This window comes from Amblyomma americanum, chromosome 3, assembly GCF_052857255.1.
Source record: "Amblyomma americanum isolate KBUSLIRL-KWMA chromosome 3, ASM5285725v1, whole genome shotgun sequence".
In the NCBI taxonomy this organism is placed as follows: domain Eukaryota; kingdom Metazoa; phylum Arthropoda; class Arachnida; order Ixodida; family Ixodidae; genus Amblyomma; species Amblyomma americanum.
In genome coordinates, this window is record NC_135499.1 from 70,674,439 (window position 1) to 70,688,832 (window position 14,394).

At 46.4% G+C, this 14,394-nt stretch overlaps 1 protein-coding gene across 1 annotated transcript in view; it reads left to right on the forward strand.

The window, feature by feature from the left end:
• The window catches only part of LOC144123047 (neprilysin-1-like), a 240,814-nt gene that overhangs the window by 99,516 nt on the left and 126,904 nt on the right, over nt 1-14,394 (forward strand). The window contains exons 13-15 of the mRNA XM_077655963.1: nt 1,775-1,942; nt 6,296-6,355; nt 8,797-8,987. Coding sequence (XP_077512089.1) covers nt 1,775-1,942; nt 6,296-6,355; nt 8,797-8,987 — 419 coding nt within the window. The remainder of the gene's footprint in view (nt 1-1,774; nt 1,943-6,295; nt 6,356-8,796; nt 8,988-14,394) is intronic.

Below are 14,394 nucleotides of genomic sequence, written 5' to 3' on the forward strand. Positions count from 1 at the left end.
TAATGTATTGTACAGCTGAGTATGCTATGTTTATAAAAGCGCTCTTCTAACTAAAAAAAGCCTATTTCTTAAGATTGGGTAAAATCTTAGGTGAAGCACCCGTGTACTCAATTCAATTGGCTGCTTGGGAAAGAAAACGGCGCAGTATCTGTAACATATCGGCGGACACCTGACCGCGCCGTAATGGAAAGAATAAAAGTAGCGGCTGAGAGAAGAAAGGAAGAAAGATGTGCCGTAGTGGAGTTATCCGGAATTATTTTGACCACCTGGGGATCTTTAACGTGCACTGACATCGCAGAGCACACCTTTGCGTTTCGCCTCCACCGAAACGCTGCCGCCGCGGTCGGGTTTGAACCCGGGTACTCCAGGGCAGTAGTCGGAGTACCCGACTACTCGTATCTAGCAATTCTTAGTTCCATTCTAATGTAACACACCACTGACAATGCTATGCTGAAAAAAGGCGCTCTTCTAACTCAAAAAGGCTATTTTTAAAAACTGTGCAAAATCTTAGGTGAAACACCCGCGTATTCAATTCAATTGGCTGTTTGGGAAAGGAAATGGCGCAGTATCAGATATCGGTGGACACCGCGTATGTTCGTAATTTCGCGCCTAGGGAGGCGTGTACCCTCACACAGTATTAACCACGTATCTCTCTCACCCTCCAGTCGAGGCACGCATCACCATTGGTCAGTCGAGAAAAGGGTTTTCGAGAAGGTTCGAGTTGCGTCTTTTGATCAGGCGCCGGCGCGGGCGAGCAATATGGAGAGTGCATGACACGACACGCTCAACGTTATGCGCTCTCCGTGGGCACTCAGTGCAGTATTCTCCAAGGTTCTCAAATCGTCTACGGCGCACGCGGACAAGATTCTTTCCTTCGGCGTGGGATGCATTTCTAAATGTGTGTCGGCATTTGTGACACGGGCGCCTGACATTTCGAGTGTTGTCTGCTTTAACATTTCTACGCGCATGCCGGGGAGCCAACCGTTCTCTGAAACTCGTGAACAGGAAATCACATCCGCCTTTACAAATCTGACCCTCTGCTCCTCCAAAAACAAGCCACTTGGCCGGAGTGAATAACTATTGTTTCCCTCGGGAACTGCCGTATTAATCACTGGATGGAACTGCCACAGAGCGTGACTCAGTTTCTTTCTTCATGTGCTCTCCTGTACCTCTAATGGCGCTTGTTTCCTAAAGCAAGCGCCAGTTTTGTCTGCAATACGGCGCCTGCCTTTGCCGTATGTATCAATGAATGCCAGGCTTTTCTTAGCGAATCTTTTGCATTGGAAGTACTAGCCCTTTTTTTACGACTTAATCGAAAAACATTCGAACGGCGTTCAGCCAGAGTTCAAAGCTTTGAAAGCACTGCCGGATTATTATTTAATGTACCGCTGGATAGCATGGATGCGGGACAGCAATATATATACTGGCATCACCTACGTTATATCCAGCCCCATGTTTGGCGATTTGCGGTTCCCTTATCTCTCATAAACTTGCGCTAGCACTGATTACAGATTTTCTTCAGAATGTTTCCAGGTCAGTGAAGTGTTCCAGGTACACGTATCATTGGCTAAGACAGCTTCCGCTTTGCGCGAAATAAGGAAGCGTATTATACCGCGAAAAAGTCCAGATACTCTCGTGGTACTGTGCCGCTGTGTCGTGCGTACATTGCATAAAGTGATGAATACCGCTTTTTTGAACTCGTTTGAAAGCTCTGTGGGTTTAGCGGAACATAATTATCATGCTGTTCAATCACTATATTTGCGTTTGCTCATAGCAACGGCACTGTCCGGGATCTTCGCCTCTAGCCTAGACCCGTGCGACAACTTCTACAAATACGTCTGCACCGACTGGAAAGCCATGTCCAACGACTCCCAGCAGTACAACAGCGCCGACGATGCTTTGTCTGGCAGCATGGAGGAGATGGCTCGTATGATGTTGGACGGTAATGTTTTGTAGCCTTTTTACAATGAACTGCTTATTAATGAAAAAGTTAATAATGAGCAAAAATGAAACGCTTGCTAAGATCGCTTTCAAATATTCATTAGTAAATTGGCATAGTGGGACATATATAAGACATGCAAATGATGAACTCCCGAGGTAACCGAAACTGAAGAAAGCATATGAAATTGCTTAAGTGTTTAAATTTTTGTTTATAATGGTAATTACTAGTGTAACCATTTTTACCTAATTTAATTGGTGAGAAAGTAGTAGAAAGACAACCACATGCAGATGATGGCCTCCGCAAGTCGCGTGAGTTTCTCCACCAACTGAGCTACGTCAATGGCTGTTCAGTTCTCTACTTTTGGGGGTAATTTATGCTGCATATTTCCTAACCTTGAGAGTGTTCAGCAGTCACCTTAAAAGTAGCGTTAGCGCAGGAAGGTCCTTTTGCACTGCAGCTATCATGTAGAATGTGACTGAACAGTGAGGGAAGAGGGTGTGCGACAACCTTGTTATTCTTCCTAAGGTATCAAGACTGCCATAACCGAGGCCCTCATTAAGTTAATTAGCACAGAAGTATATGGGTCAGCAAGCCCCTCAATTACCCCTTCTTGCCTATTAATAATTTTCAAATGATTATGCCTCGCGACAGGCATGTGTGTACTTATTGTTTCAAACAGACTTGGTGCGCTATGTTGATTACATCAATTGTCTTTACACGCATCACAAAGCACTTTTGGTGACCATGTAGAGTTGTGAAATAAAAAAATTAGGACACTACCTTCAAAGATATTGTCATTTGCAGTGCTTCCTCAACGTGTAAGCAAAACAAAATACTACACGCTCATAGAAAAAAAATCTGTTCGTGGACAGCATAAAGTAATCTATAATTAGCCCCGAAAACCAGCTGTTTTTTTTATTAAATTTGCACGCAGCATCTAACTTCTTTCATATGCATGCGGTGCCCAAACTTAAGGCTCTATACATATTTTGTATTCATGAATGCACTAAAGTATGCCTGAAAGAGGTTCCTGAAATTTTATGCTTGGTATTCGAAATATATACTTAAAATCTGCCACAAATACTTCACTTAAAGCATGCTTCCAGCACGTTTTAAATGCGTGAAAAAATAGGAATGCGGTTTTAGCATCTTGTCAATATATTAAACGTGCACTTTCGTAAATACGAAATTAATGCATTAGAAGTATACATCACTTAAAGCATATTTCGAGCAAGTTTCAAACTCATGAAAAAATATGAATGCGGTTTTAGCATGTTGTCAATATATTAAAAGTGCACTTTCGTAAAGATGACATTAAATCATTCGAAGTATGCGTCACTTAAAGCATGCTTCGAACACGTTTGAAATATGTGAAATGTTTTGACAGCATTGATCAGTATTATCCGGTGAATCCGACTAGCACACCTTTTGTAAGCCGAGCCAAAGTGGCTATGTTTTTAATGTAATAATTGAATATTGTTAGTGTGTTTTTAATGTATTGTAATGTATTCAATGTATATTTTTAATATACATTTAACAGATGTAGTGTATACTTATAGCATATTTTTTTATGTAGTAATTGTATATTTCTAGTAAATTTTAATGCATATATTGTATATCTTTAGTATTTATTTAATGAATAATAAATATACTAAGCGGACAGAAAGTGCATTTTTGATGCATTTGTAAGAATGTTCAAAATAGCACTCCTAGCATAATTAGAAAGCATTCGTATGGCAATTTAAGCACAGGGACAAAAATGCAACATTTATACGAAGTTAATACAATGTATTAGAAACGCATATTTAGCACACCTTTTTTTCGCTAAGGGTGGGTTTGGCGCAGTAGTAGTAGTAGTAGTAGCGCCATAACCGGTGGGCGTCTTGCCACGGCAACACTTAGATGGATAGACAACGTTGAAACAAGAGATATGGGGAGAGCGTAAGGAGGTGCAACCAGTGGTTGGATGCACGGGAACCATCCGCAGGGCTGCTACCCTTAAAGGAGGAGGAGGGTTACCGTGGAAGGAGGAAGCTATGGCGAAAGACTAGCAAGGCAAAACGTGAGCGTGGGTACGATGGGAGCCATGGCGAAGGTGGATACCATCGAAGGACGACGATGTATCGAGAGTCGAAGAATCGCGAACCGGGGGATGGTTATTATGGAAGGCGGGGGTTTGGCGACAACGTGATGCGCAAGCGGAGGGTGACTGCCTCGTCGAAAACCAGCCGGAGCGTACTCAGACTGGAAGGAGCAGGGTTACCTTGGGAGCAGAAGAATGGGGCGAGAGCGTAGGAATGCGTGACCGGAGGGTAGTCACCACGGCAACAATACGGAGGATGGTCACGTAACGTCAGCATCACCAATTACGTAGCTTCGGAGGCCGCATATATAACCGCAGGTACCCGGCCATCGTTGAGAGACGATAAGGCATGCGCTGAGGAGCTGACAGCGATGGCTGCTCGCCGATATGAGCTGCCGACTGCCTGACGTGTTCTGGGGGCTCGCGATCAGCACGCTTCGTTTTCTTCGCGCGCGCAGAAGCGGTGGTTCTAGAGGCTATATCTAAAGATGTGCCATAAAGTACAATAACACGAGGTGGATCCCACTCACCGTTTGAATTGCATTCATGTCACAAACTCTTTGCATATCGTAAGGAGTCAGGAAGCGACCACTCAACACTTCTTTTTTTCTAATCCAATGGCAAGTAGGAACGACAAATAATCAGGCAGATTACGCCATCTCCCCCTCTGTTAATAGCATCTACATATTTTCGATGCCCAGAGTAGGAAGGTCGTTGTAATTACGTCTAGGGTAATTTAAGATCTCTGAGATTCAAGAACTTGCATCGTAATTAAGTGTATCAGCGATTTAACGCGGTAGCGTTAACAGTCTCATGTGGCAGAAAAGCCGGCGTCGTCTTCGTAGGCCATGAGCAAAAGCCACCGAAAAATTCCCAGAGAAAGAACGTAGGTGGCAGGTGGGCTAGGCAGGTAACGTGACCTTGTGACGTAGTCACAACCTGACCACCAAATTACGAGCCAACTGCCCACCGTAGCAGGTGGCAGGTAAATTAAAGGTTGGCCGCGAGAGTTAGCTCGGTAAGAGGAACCTGGGCGTCACAAGCCTTACGGGTGCTAGCAACTGTCAACCCAGGGCAGTGCTGCGTCGCTTAGCGGCTGCACCACTGCTCCAGGAATGGCATGAGGCCTCCAATGGACCTATGAATGTAGATAATAACAAATTCCCATTTTTGACCATTAACCTATTAGCACTGCCACGTCGTACCCTAAACGCGGAGCTTTTTTGTCTTCTGTGGTTTTATAGTTTCGGCTTTATCGGTATATGACCGACAGTCTACGTTGTTAACCGGACTTCATGCTCAGTAGCAAAACCTCTTGGCGTCCCAGCTGCTGCGTTAAGGTGGTTGTTGAAAAACAAAGCTCAAAATGAAAGCTATGCATTAAACTCCCCGTGGTAGCTCAGTGGTTAGTGCACTTGGCTACTCATCCGGAGGTCCTGTGAGGAGCTGGATAACTTTTCGATGCCGGAGAAACGCAAATGTCGCCTGTGCGTTCTGCGATGTCAGCGGACGTTAGAAAACCGCTGCTGGTCTTACGTTGATGCAGAGACCTTCACTGCGGCGTCCCTCATGGCCGATACGTCTCTTTGTGACGTTAGCGCCTTCAGTTAAAAATTTCCATACGCATTCATTGGCGGAGATACGAAATGCACGGACACATCATGCACGTCGTCGGTATTGACAGCAAATGAACAAATTTTGAAAACCACCATTTTGTGCTATACTCTGTTGTAGCGAATGAAAATTTGTGAATATTAGAAATAGCGTAACTCCAAAATAGTCAGAGTTACGATATTTGTTGGCCGGCAGTATTTGCAAAACAAAGAGTTTCCTTTGTAGTTATGATGTTTTCTACTTCTCCTGCATATTTATTTTTATCTATGTTATGGCGCCAGCTGGAACAATACCTTAAAATGAAAACATAGAAGAATGGTTTGAAGGAGATTTACAACCTGCAGATTTATTGACCTCGCATTTTCAATGACCACTCATCGACAGTAGTCACGAACCCTAATTTCACTTCTAGCATTCTTTCGTTCGAGTTTCATTTAATGCCGGCAATAGCGGAATATAGTCTTTAAACTGCTTAGAAGTATCTGCGGAACATTTTGTAAGTAGTCCTTCGTGCGGAAATTTAGAAATCTCCGCCACATGCAATATTGAAAACTAGACAGCAGCCTTTATATTGTCTTTCTACAATCGAGGTCTGCCTGCAAGACGGGAAGTTGGGATGTTCACATTCTTAACTCGCTTCCTTTCATTTTATGCAGTCAAGTCGCCTACCGAAGAGATGCCCCTGTACAATCTCTGGAACGCCTGCAATGAGAATGGTACGGGGCGCTTTTCTCTGCGACTAATAGTTGCAGAATCGTTCCCAAAGTATTAACTATAGACAAGAACGGCCATTGAACCTTGGAGTGCACCGAAAGCAAAGTGTCAGAGCTCTCTGGGCAGCTGGTAAACAAATCTTACTTATGAAGCTCTGTGCACAGCAGCGCACCATCCTCCATATTATAATTTCCAGCTTGTACCACATCGGTTAAGGTACGATGGTGCATTCGGCTGAGATAAGTGTACTAGAGATAAAGAGTCGGAGATAAAAGCTAATAAAGAATACCTCAGGAATTTTCGATTTCCTGATCACATTACCCTTCGAAATATCTCAGGGGTCAGTCCAAGTGCAAAACATGATCCGAGGGCCTAGACATGCAAAGCAGAAGGACGGGTTAAACATTTAATATGAACCAAGACAAAGTAATGTTGTGCACTTTCGGAAGAGAACAACAGTTTACGATAGGTAGCGAAGGATTGTTATTGATAAGGGAATACATCATACTTAGGGCAAGTAGTGACCGCTGATTCGGACGACGAAACAAACTATTAGGGAAATAGAAGTGGAGTTGAGGGCATTTGGCCAGCTATTTCAGGTGATCAATGCAACTTACCACCATCCTTCAAGAGGAACGTACGTTAGAGTTGTATATTACCAGTACTCTCCTATTGGACAGAAACGTGGAGGCTAACGAAAAGGGGTTTGACTTTAATTACCGACAGTCCAGTGACTGTGGAAACAGAAGGGATAGCTGGAACGTTATAAGCAAACCTTGGAAAACTTCATGTAAGTACTGTTCTCCGTAAAAATGGATTCTAGAGCCATTTTTAGAAAAGTTCATGGTTTTAATAGAATATAATTGAGAGAGGGGGGCTAGTTGGTGACTTCACGGCGGTTCACGGATTTCTGCGAGCAGAAGACCCATTTATCGCAGATAAAATTGAATTCAAAATATTCCTGCCAGTCGATTGAGACGGGTGACAACCTAACCAAAAGGATTGGGTTGCCACAGTTTTGATTTCAATGGTAGTGTAACCTAGCCTCTGAGATTAGCTCGCAAATATAAAAGATGCGCCAGCGTGCGCATTTTACTTGCGAAGCCTGCTGTTGACAGTGACTTCTGTAGTTGTTCTTGTGGTCTTTGTTAGCTTGTAAAAGCTCTGCTCTTGCTGAGAGCGGTCGCTGTGAGTTTAGAACGCGGTACCCTAACAGTACAGGCCCACTTCAAGTTCTCCTCACTGTCCATGTCGAACCAACTTGACCGACAGCATGTTATATGCGATCCTTTTAAGAGACAGAACTCAGAGAACAATTGCGAGTTAATGATTACCTGGCAAGCTATGCGATCCGGAGGCAGATAACCGACAGTCAGTTAGGTTAACCGAGAAGATTACAAGAGAAGGCAAGCGATGCAGGGGTGCGTCCAAGAGTCAGGTGGGCGAATGAGATCAGGAACTTTGCGGCGATAAGGTGTCGGCAGGAGGCACAGGAGCAGGTTAATTGGAGGGGTATGGGAGCTGCCTTTTTTATTAGTTGGTGTTTGTAAGCTGAAGATGAATATGATATGCACCAGAGCAGTAGTAAAACACCCACCGCTCTCTTTGGTTGCTGTAGGAAACAAGCGCCTGTGTGAGCGAAGAGAGACAGCACGGGGATATAAGGTCCGTGTCCGTCACTGTGTCTCCCGCGATGTTACCAAACGAATTGCTCCCTACAGGCACCTATACTTCGTAGTGTTCTAGCAATATATAACTGAGATAACGTTTTCCGGCCTATGGGTGCAGCTTTGAACGCATTCGGGCAGAACGGGTTTCAGCTGTAGGTTACAAACTTATTATTTGCAAACCTGATGTCTTATCCTTACATGTATGACAAAGTTGCATGTTTCTAGGCTGATCTGGTTCAAATTTTCTCACAGTAGTTGCTGTTTTTCAATCTTCAAAAGGAACTCAATCTGAAACTGGTTTCGCGTTTAATCAGCTCTGATCCACTTTTACGTACATATTTTGTCACACACGTTAGAGTGCAGCTCGAGAGCACAGACTACTGTTCGTTCTTCGTATGTTTTGAGTCTCAGGTACTAGCTTTAGCTGAGCCATCTTTTCTACCCACACTAAGATCCTGCGCGGTGGAAAATGCAACTAAGCCGAGCGCAGTTGTGGGAAGTTTAACAAAGAACGTATCACTTGTCGGTGCAGAATTCTTGTTGATATTCAGAAGTTAACGGATACGCAGCTCAGTATTGAAGTCGGTTTTTGTTTTTAAGTTGCTGCCGTGAGTTACTGCTTCAAAAACCGCCACTTGCGAAACGCAAGTCGTGGAGGTGTTCTGGGTGCCGATATTGGATTCATGCAGAACATTTCGATCACTGTCGCTAGTAAGGATTAGTCATCTGCCTATACGCATAGACTTCATGACTGTTCAACTTTTTCTGCACAGGAACTGAAGATGAAGACAAGTTGAATGAAACACTGGCCTCTTTCGGCATAAGCTTGGAAAACAAGGATAAGGCCACAATCGAAGACGTGCTGAAGGCTGCAGGAAATCTGCTTTATAAACTCAACACCGCTCCACTGCTCTCCATAGAGCTTGCCATGGTTCCCAACAGCGAAAAGGCAAAAATGCTCGCGGTGAGTCTGCGGATTATACTCCTTATTCGTGCTGTTTCAAAAACTGGGTTCAAAGTTGTCATACTGCCAAATTTATTATTGCCCCTTATGAAACACGCACATTAACGCGGCATAATTTTGTTTTTCTGGCAGGGTTTATACGTAGACCTGCATGTCACCGCACGGGGCGCGTTCACGTGACCAGCCCGTGCCTGCAGCCCCCATGTTGCGCCTCGCGCTAACTTTAAGGAAACAGAGGGAAGACTGCCGGGAAAGGCGTGTATTTATTCGCCGTCAATTTGCGTCCGCGGCGCCACGTGTTCCCGGGGGGAGAGAGACCGGAAGTTTGGGTAGGGAATCAGCTCGCCCAGCACAATTTTGTGCGTAATCTTCATGGCTGGCCCACCAGCGTTGATTTTGAGCATTACCGGTTGGGGAAAAGCTGTTCTGAGTTCAGAGCTCAGGTCTGCTTAACTGCAAAAGCAAAAGTACAACCCCTTGTGTTTTTAAGGGAAGCTTTGCTAAAGTACTCCTTTATCTCTTAGATTAAATGTTCGTTCACTGTCATCCTATTTGTTTTTATCTAATATGAACATAACTTCATGCAGCCTCCGCGGTGGCTCAGTAGTTACGGCACTCGGCTCCTGAGCCTAAAGACGTGCGTTCGATCACGGCCGCGACACTCGCAGTTCGATTGAGGTGAAATTCTAGAGGCCCGTTTACTGTGTGACGTCAGTGCGCGTTAAGGAATCCAAGGTGGCTGAAATTTCCGGAGCCCTCCACTACGGCGTCTCTCGTCTCTGAGACATTAAACCCCATAAAAACAAAACCATAATTTTATACTTCCGTGCAGTAGTTTTTTTGCTATATTCTGCTTTTATATCTACAAAGGGGGTAAGCATTCTAGTTGTCTTCCTTAGTGGAATCTTGGTGTACCCTTGCTGTAGCAACTGCAAGAAGAATGCGCAAGTGTGGGTTATAGTATGCTTTATGCATCTCACTTCGTTATTCTTGCATGTGTCATGCTGCCATCGCAACGGATATCGGGAATGGCTTGTGGAATTTTATGTTATTTCAGTCCTGGCAACATTATGTATCTTACGAAGAAATAGATGAAGTAGTAGTTTTACAGGCATTGCGCTCTTTAAAGGGTAAGCACGACCGGTGAACCTCTCCGGGTTCCTTCAGTCTATGATAACACTTACTGCAAGGCAACGTTCCAGGTCTCTTTAAGACGTATAACTGCAGAAAACCAGAATTATGGGCCGCAGGAAAAGCGGGAGATATGGCGCATATCGGACCTAAACCTCAAATGTCGACTGCCGGGAGGGACGCAAGCATAGGCTGAATGACGCTGCTGTGCTACCCACGAGCTACAAGCAGACGTCGCTACGCGAACCGTCCTCGCTACTCCTGCTTTGGAAGTCCCGAATCTTCGAAGTGAAAATTGAAAATCGGTTGTTAGGGAAAGGAAATGGCGCAATATCTGTCTCGCATCTCGACGGACACCTGAAAATCCCCGTAAGGGAAGGGATAAAGGAGGGAATGACAGGAGAAAGGAAGGAAGAGGTGCCGTAGGGGAGGGCTCCGGAAGAATTTCGACCACCTGGGGATCTTTACGGTGCACTGACGTCGCACAGCACACGGCCGCCTTAGCGTTTCGCCTCCATCGAAACGCCGCCGCCGCGGTCGGGCTCGAACCCGGGTACTCCGGATCAGTTGCCGAGCGCTCTAACCACTGAGCCACCGCGGAGGGTATCTTCGAGGTAGTTTGTTCGTTTGCGGCATGGGAACGGACAGGTAAGTCGTGGTCTTTGACAACGTTTCCTCAATGCGCGAAGGTCGACAGCAGCGTTTAGTTAGGCGTTAAGGCGCCTGTTTTCAGTGGACTTTTTGGAAAAGAATAATGCGCATATATTTGAAAATTAGATAACGCACTTTTCGCTCATCGCGAATAGCACACCAGGGCCATTAAAGGGTCTAAATAATGTTGTGGTATACCTAGGTTGTTTAATAACTCCGCTTCACAAATATCCTCCAGCAAAAATTTTTCAAATGCGTTTTGCGGAAGTCGAGTTATCTGTTGTCAACATTTGAACTTCCGCATCTTCGCCCATTTCTCTCTCCTCTCGTCACTTCTTGCACATTAAAATTCCGGCGAGCCTCCACCGGCCCCAACCACTCATCCCCTCCGCCGGCTGCGGATGCATGCGTCCGACCACGGCTGGGTGCCGTTAGAAAGGGTTGTCACGGCAAACCAAAGATAGCCCTCCGCTGCTGGTGTAGTGGGCGCTGCATGACACGTTGCGCTCGTATTTGGGCGAAATTCCGCACCGCTGGTCGCCGCGAGGCCCGAAAGCGCGATATATTAAAAGCTATATTGTAGTTAATCGGCTCGCTTTTAAAGTCTTGTACTTGGCACAAGCGCTCGATGGCCTGTACTGTAGATATTGGCAGCGTATTATAGCCCATCTCAAACGACTCTTTCTGGGACCCTTTAACATAGCCAGTGCCCCAGTCGACAGTATACACTTTCGGCTCCACGTCGCAGTTAGCGCAGTTCCAATACACCTACCTCTAAGTGGGTGTAATAAACTGTACTGGTTACACTCTATGAGACGCAGACTTCAGCGACGTGATAAAATCCGCATCAGCCAGCTAGTGAGCATGAGAATCTTCAGCTCTGGCGTACTCGGCCTCCGCCATTTATAATATAGTATATAACCGGACTTTGTGCACTACTAAAGATTACCTGTACCAGTAACGGTCGGACACCATCGGAGCTCACAATGCCGCCGAGAAACTTGAGCCGCAGTGACATTTTTCAGGCTTGGGCGTTAAAATTGGCTGACCACAGAGCATCTAATACAGTCCACAGGTTTTCAATATGTTCGTCAGTGGTTTCAGAGAACATGACCACGTCATCCAGGTAAACTATACAGGTTTGCCAATTGAGGCCAGCGTGGACAGTATCCATCATTCGCTGAAACGTCGCTGGCGCTGAACAGAGACAGAAGGGCAACACCTTAAATTGATATAGGCCATCGGGAGAAATGAAGCCAGTTTTTTTCACGGTCCCATTCGTCAACCTCAATCTTATTGTTGACTTTCCCCCTTCAGGTGGTGATGGGAGGAAAAACCGCGTTGGTGACGAAATCGGGGTTTTTTGATAACCCGGTGGTTCTAACTCGCAAACATTCACGTTACTCGAAGAAAGGAGAAGGTTAACTATTTATTTATAACATAAATAAAACAAGAAGAAACAAAGCAAGGAGAGAACTATATACATGACTAAACCATTGATCAGACGAATTCAGCCCTCGTTCATCCCAGAGCGCTTGTTTTTAAACCCTCTGTCTCCGCCCTTAGCGGGGTCAGCAACCAATCAGATTAAAAGCGACTCACCCCACCAATCAATGGTTAGGGAAAGGAAAATAAGGTTTCCGCCAAATAATCACAGATTGGGCAAAGAGTGCTGATAAAACATTTGGGAAAGGAGAGGTTGCAATCAAATACACAAACAGCACAAACGCGACCACCCTCTCCCACGGCACCTATGGCACCGCGGTTACCACTTTCCTAACATTTGTTTTCTCTTCCGCACACGCGACAAACATGCCGACGAGACGATCACTAAAGTTGTTTACAGAACATCGAAAGAGAAGACGACAGTCGTTACTGGAATAATGGGTTTCATGGTCACTTGGCTCCTGCTAAGTCGTATCTCGTGCATTCCCGAAGCCTCGGCAACCCATTGACAACGAACACACGTCGACAGCTGTACATGGTTAGGCTTCTTAAGAAGGGCTATGTCCGTGACGGCGCGGAGTAAACAAGGACGTCCGCCGCACGAAGGGGAAGCAGGGGCGGGACGGACCCTTTGTTTGCGACTTCCGACCGCACTGCTGCGGCCTTCTTCGCGAACACGAGACCGACCAGGTCGCGGAAAGGTCAGCAAACTCCACACCTCCCAACCAGGAATGTGACGCGGACACTTCCGGTCAGTGCGACATAAAAGCCCGGCCACAAGCTTCTAAGCAGCACTGCGCAGGCACACACCTACATACTCAATTAGTTCCGTGCACACAAGGTTCCGTGCACACCAATCAGCACGTTCCAGAACTTGCCATGTCCGCTCTCTGTATGCCAACTGCCAAGTTAGTCCTTAGCCTCCACTTGCCACATTTCATCTACTGGTTACTTATACATGCAAACATTGAGCACTCGGAGAACTCGCATGTTTCAATCTCTTTAGCCGCGCCCGGCTGTGACGCCGTCTCACTGGTGCCGACTGGTCACAAAAGAGGACAACTCCCGTGCCCTCTTTGCAAGCGCCTCCGCGTTTCGGTAATAAACCTACAAAGGTCCGGCAGCGTGGCAATGGTCGAACGGTCCGGCCATACAGACTAAAATGAAAGCGCCGTAGCCTGTCGAGCTTGCCCCCCTTGGCAGCAATCGGCAATCTGGCGCGCCCGATGAGCGTTTTTGCTTTCTGATGCGTGGCGCGCGACTAGTTAGCCCTGACTGTCACCTGTCAGGTACTCCCCGTTTGGGGCGGCGCTCTAGCCTCTTCTGAAATCTTTTACGTCGTGATTTCGCTCGCCCCTCTTTTTCTGTGCACACTGCTGGTCCCACTGAATAACGTGCTATGCCACATCTGGCCTGCCGCTGCCTATTCACAACGTGAGCGCCTCTTGCGGCCGAGAAGCACGCCTTCACCTTGCCCTTCCTGTGGCTACCGTCTGAGTCACCCGCAGGCGTAGTCTGAGAGGGCTCGGCTATCTTGCGTTTAGGGTACACTCGGCGGCGACGACTCTTTCTAGGTATCTGATGGTTTTCTGCGTGCGCTTCCTTTGTTCCAGAATCATTCATGGAAACCGTCGCTTAAACCTCACGCAGCTCTTTGCTGTCGCCCGGTGCGCTCAACGTGTCTGCCAACACTGCTGTCCTAGTTAGCGCAACCTGCGTTCTTTGTATCGACAGCTCCACTGACACGAGCGGCGCGTCCTCAGCTGCCAGTGTTGGCCTACAGGCCACCTCGGCGCCAACTTCATCAGAAGCCGCTGTTACCTTTAAAGTTTATCGTGCGCTTTCGCAGTTCTGGGGAACTAATCTGCCAGGGACAGCGACGTCAGACTCAGAATTAACATCTCTTAATTCCGGCCTCGCTCTCTGTTTCCAGCACCTGTGCTTTTTCTGTCTCACTGGCCTGTTCTCGTGCTATACCGTCCGAACGAAGACGAAACGTTTCGTGCTTCAGTTCCAGCGATTCCCTCTCTACTTCTGCGATCTGCAAACGCAGTTGCAGTATCGCTAACTGCGCCGATGTCGCCTTTGGTGCGGCGCTCTTCTGACCTCCGCCCGTATGGCTCGCTGGCGCCAATGGGTCCTTTTCTGGCATAGGAACCAGCACCGTTTTCAATTCATT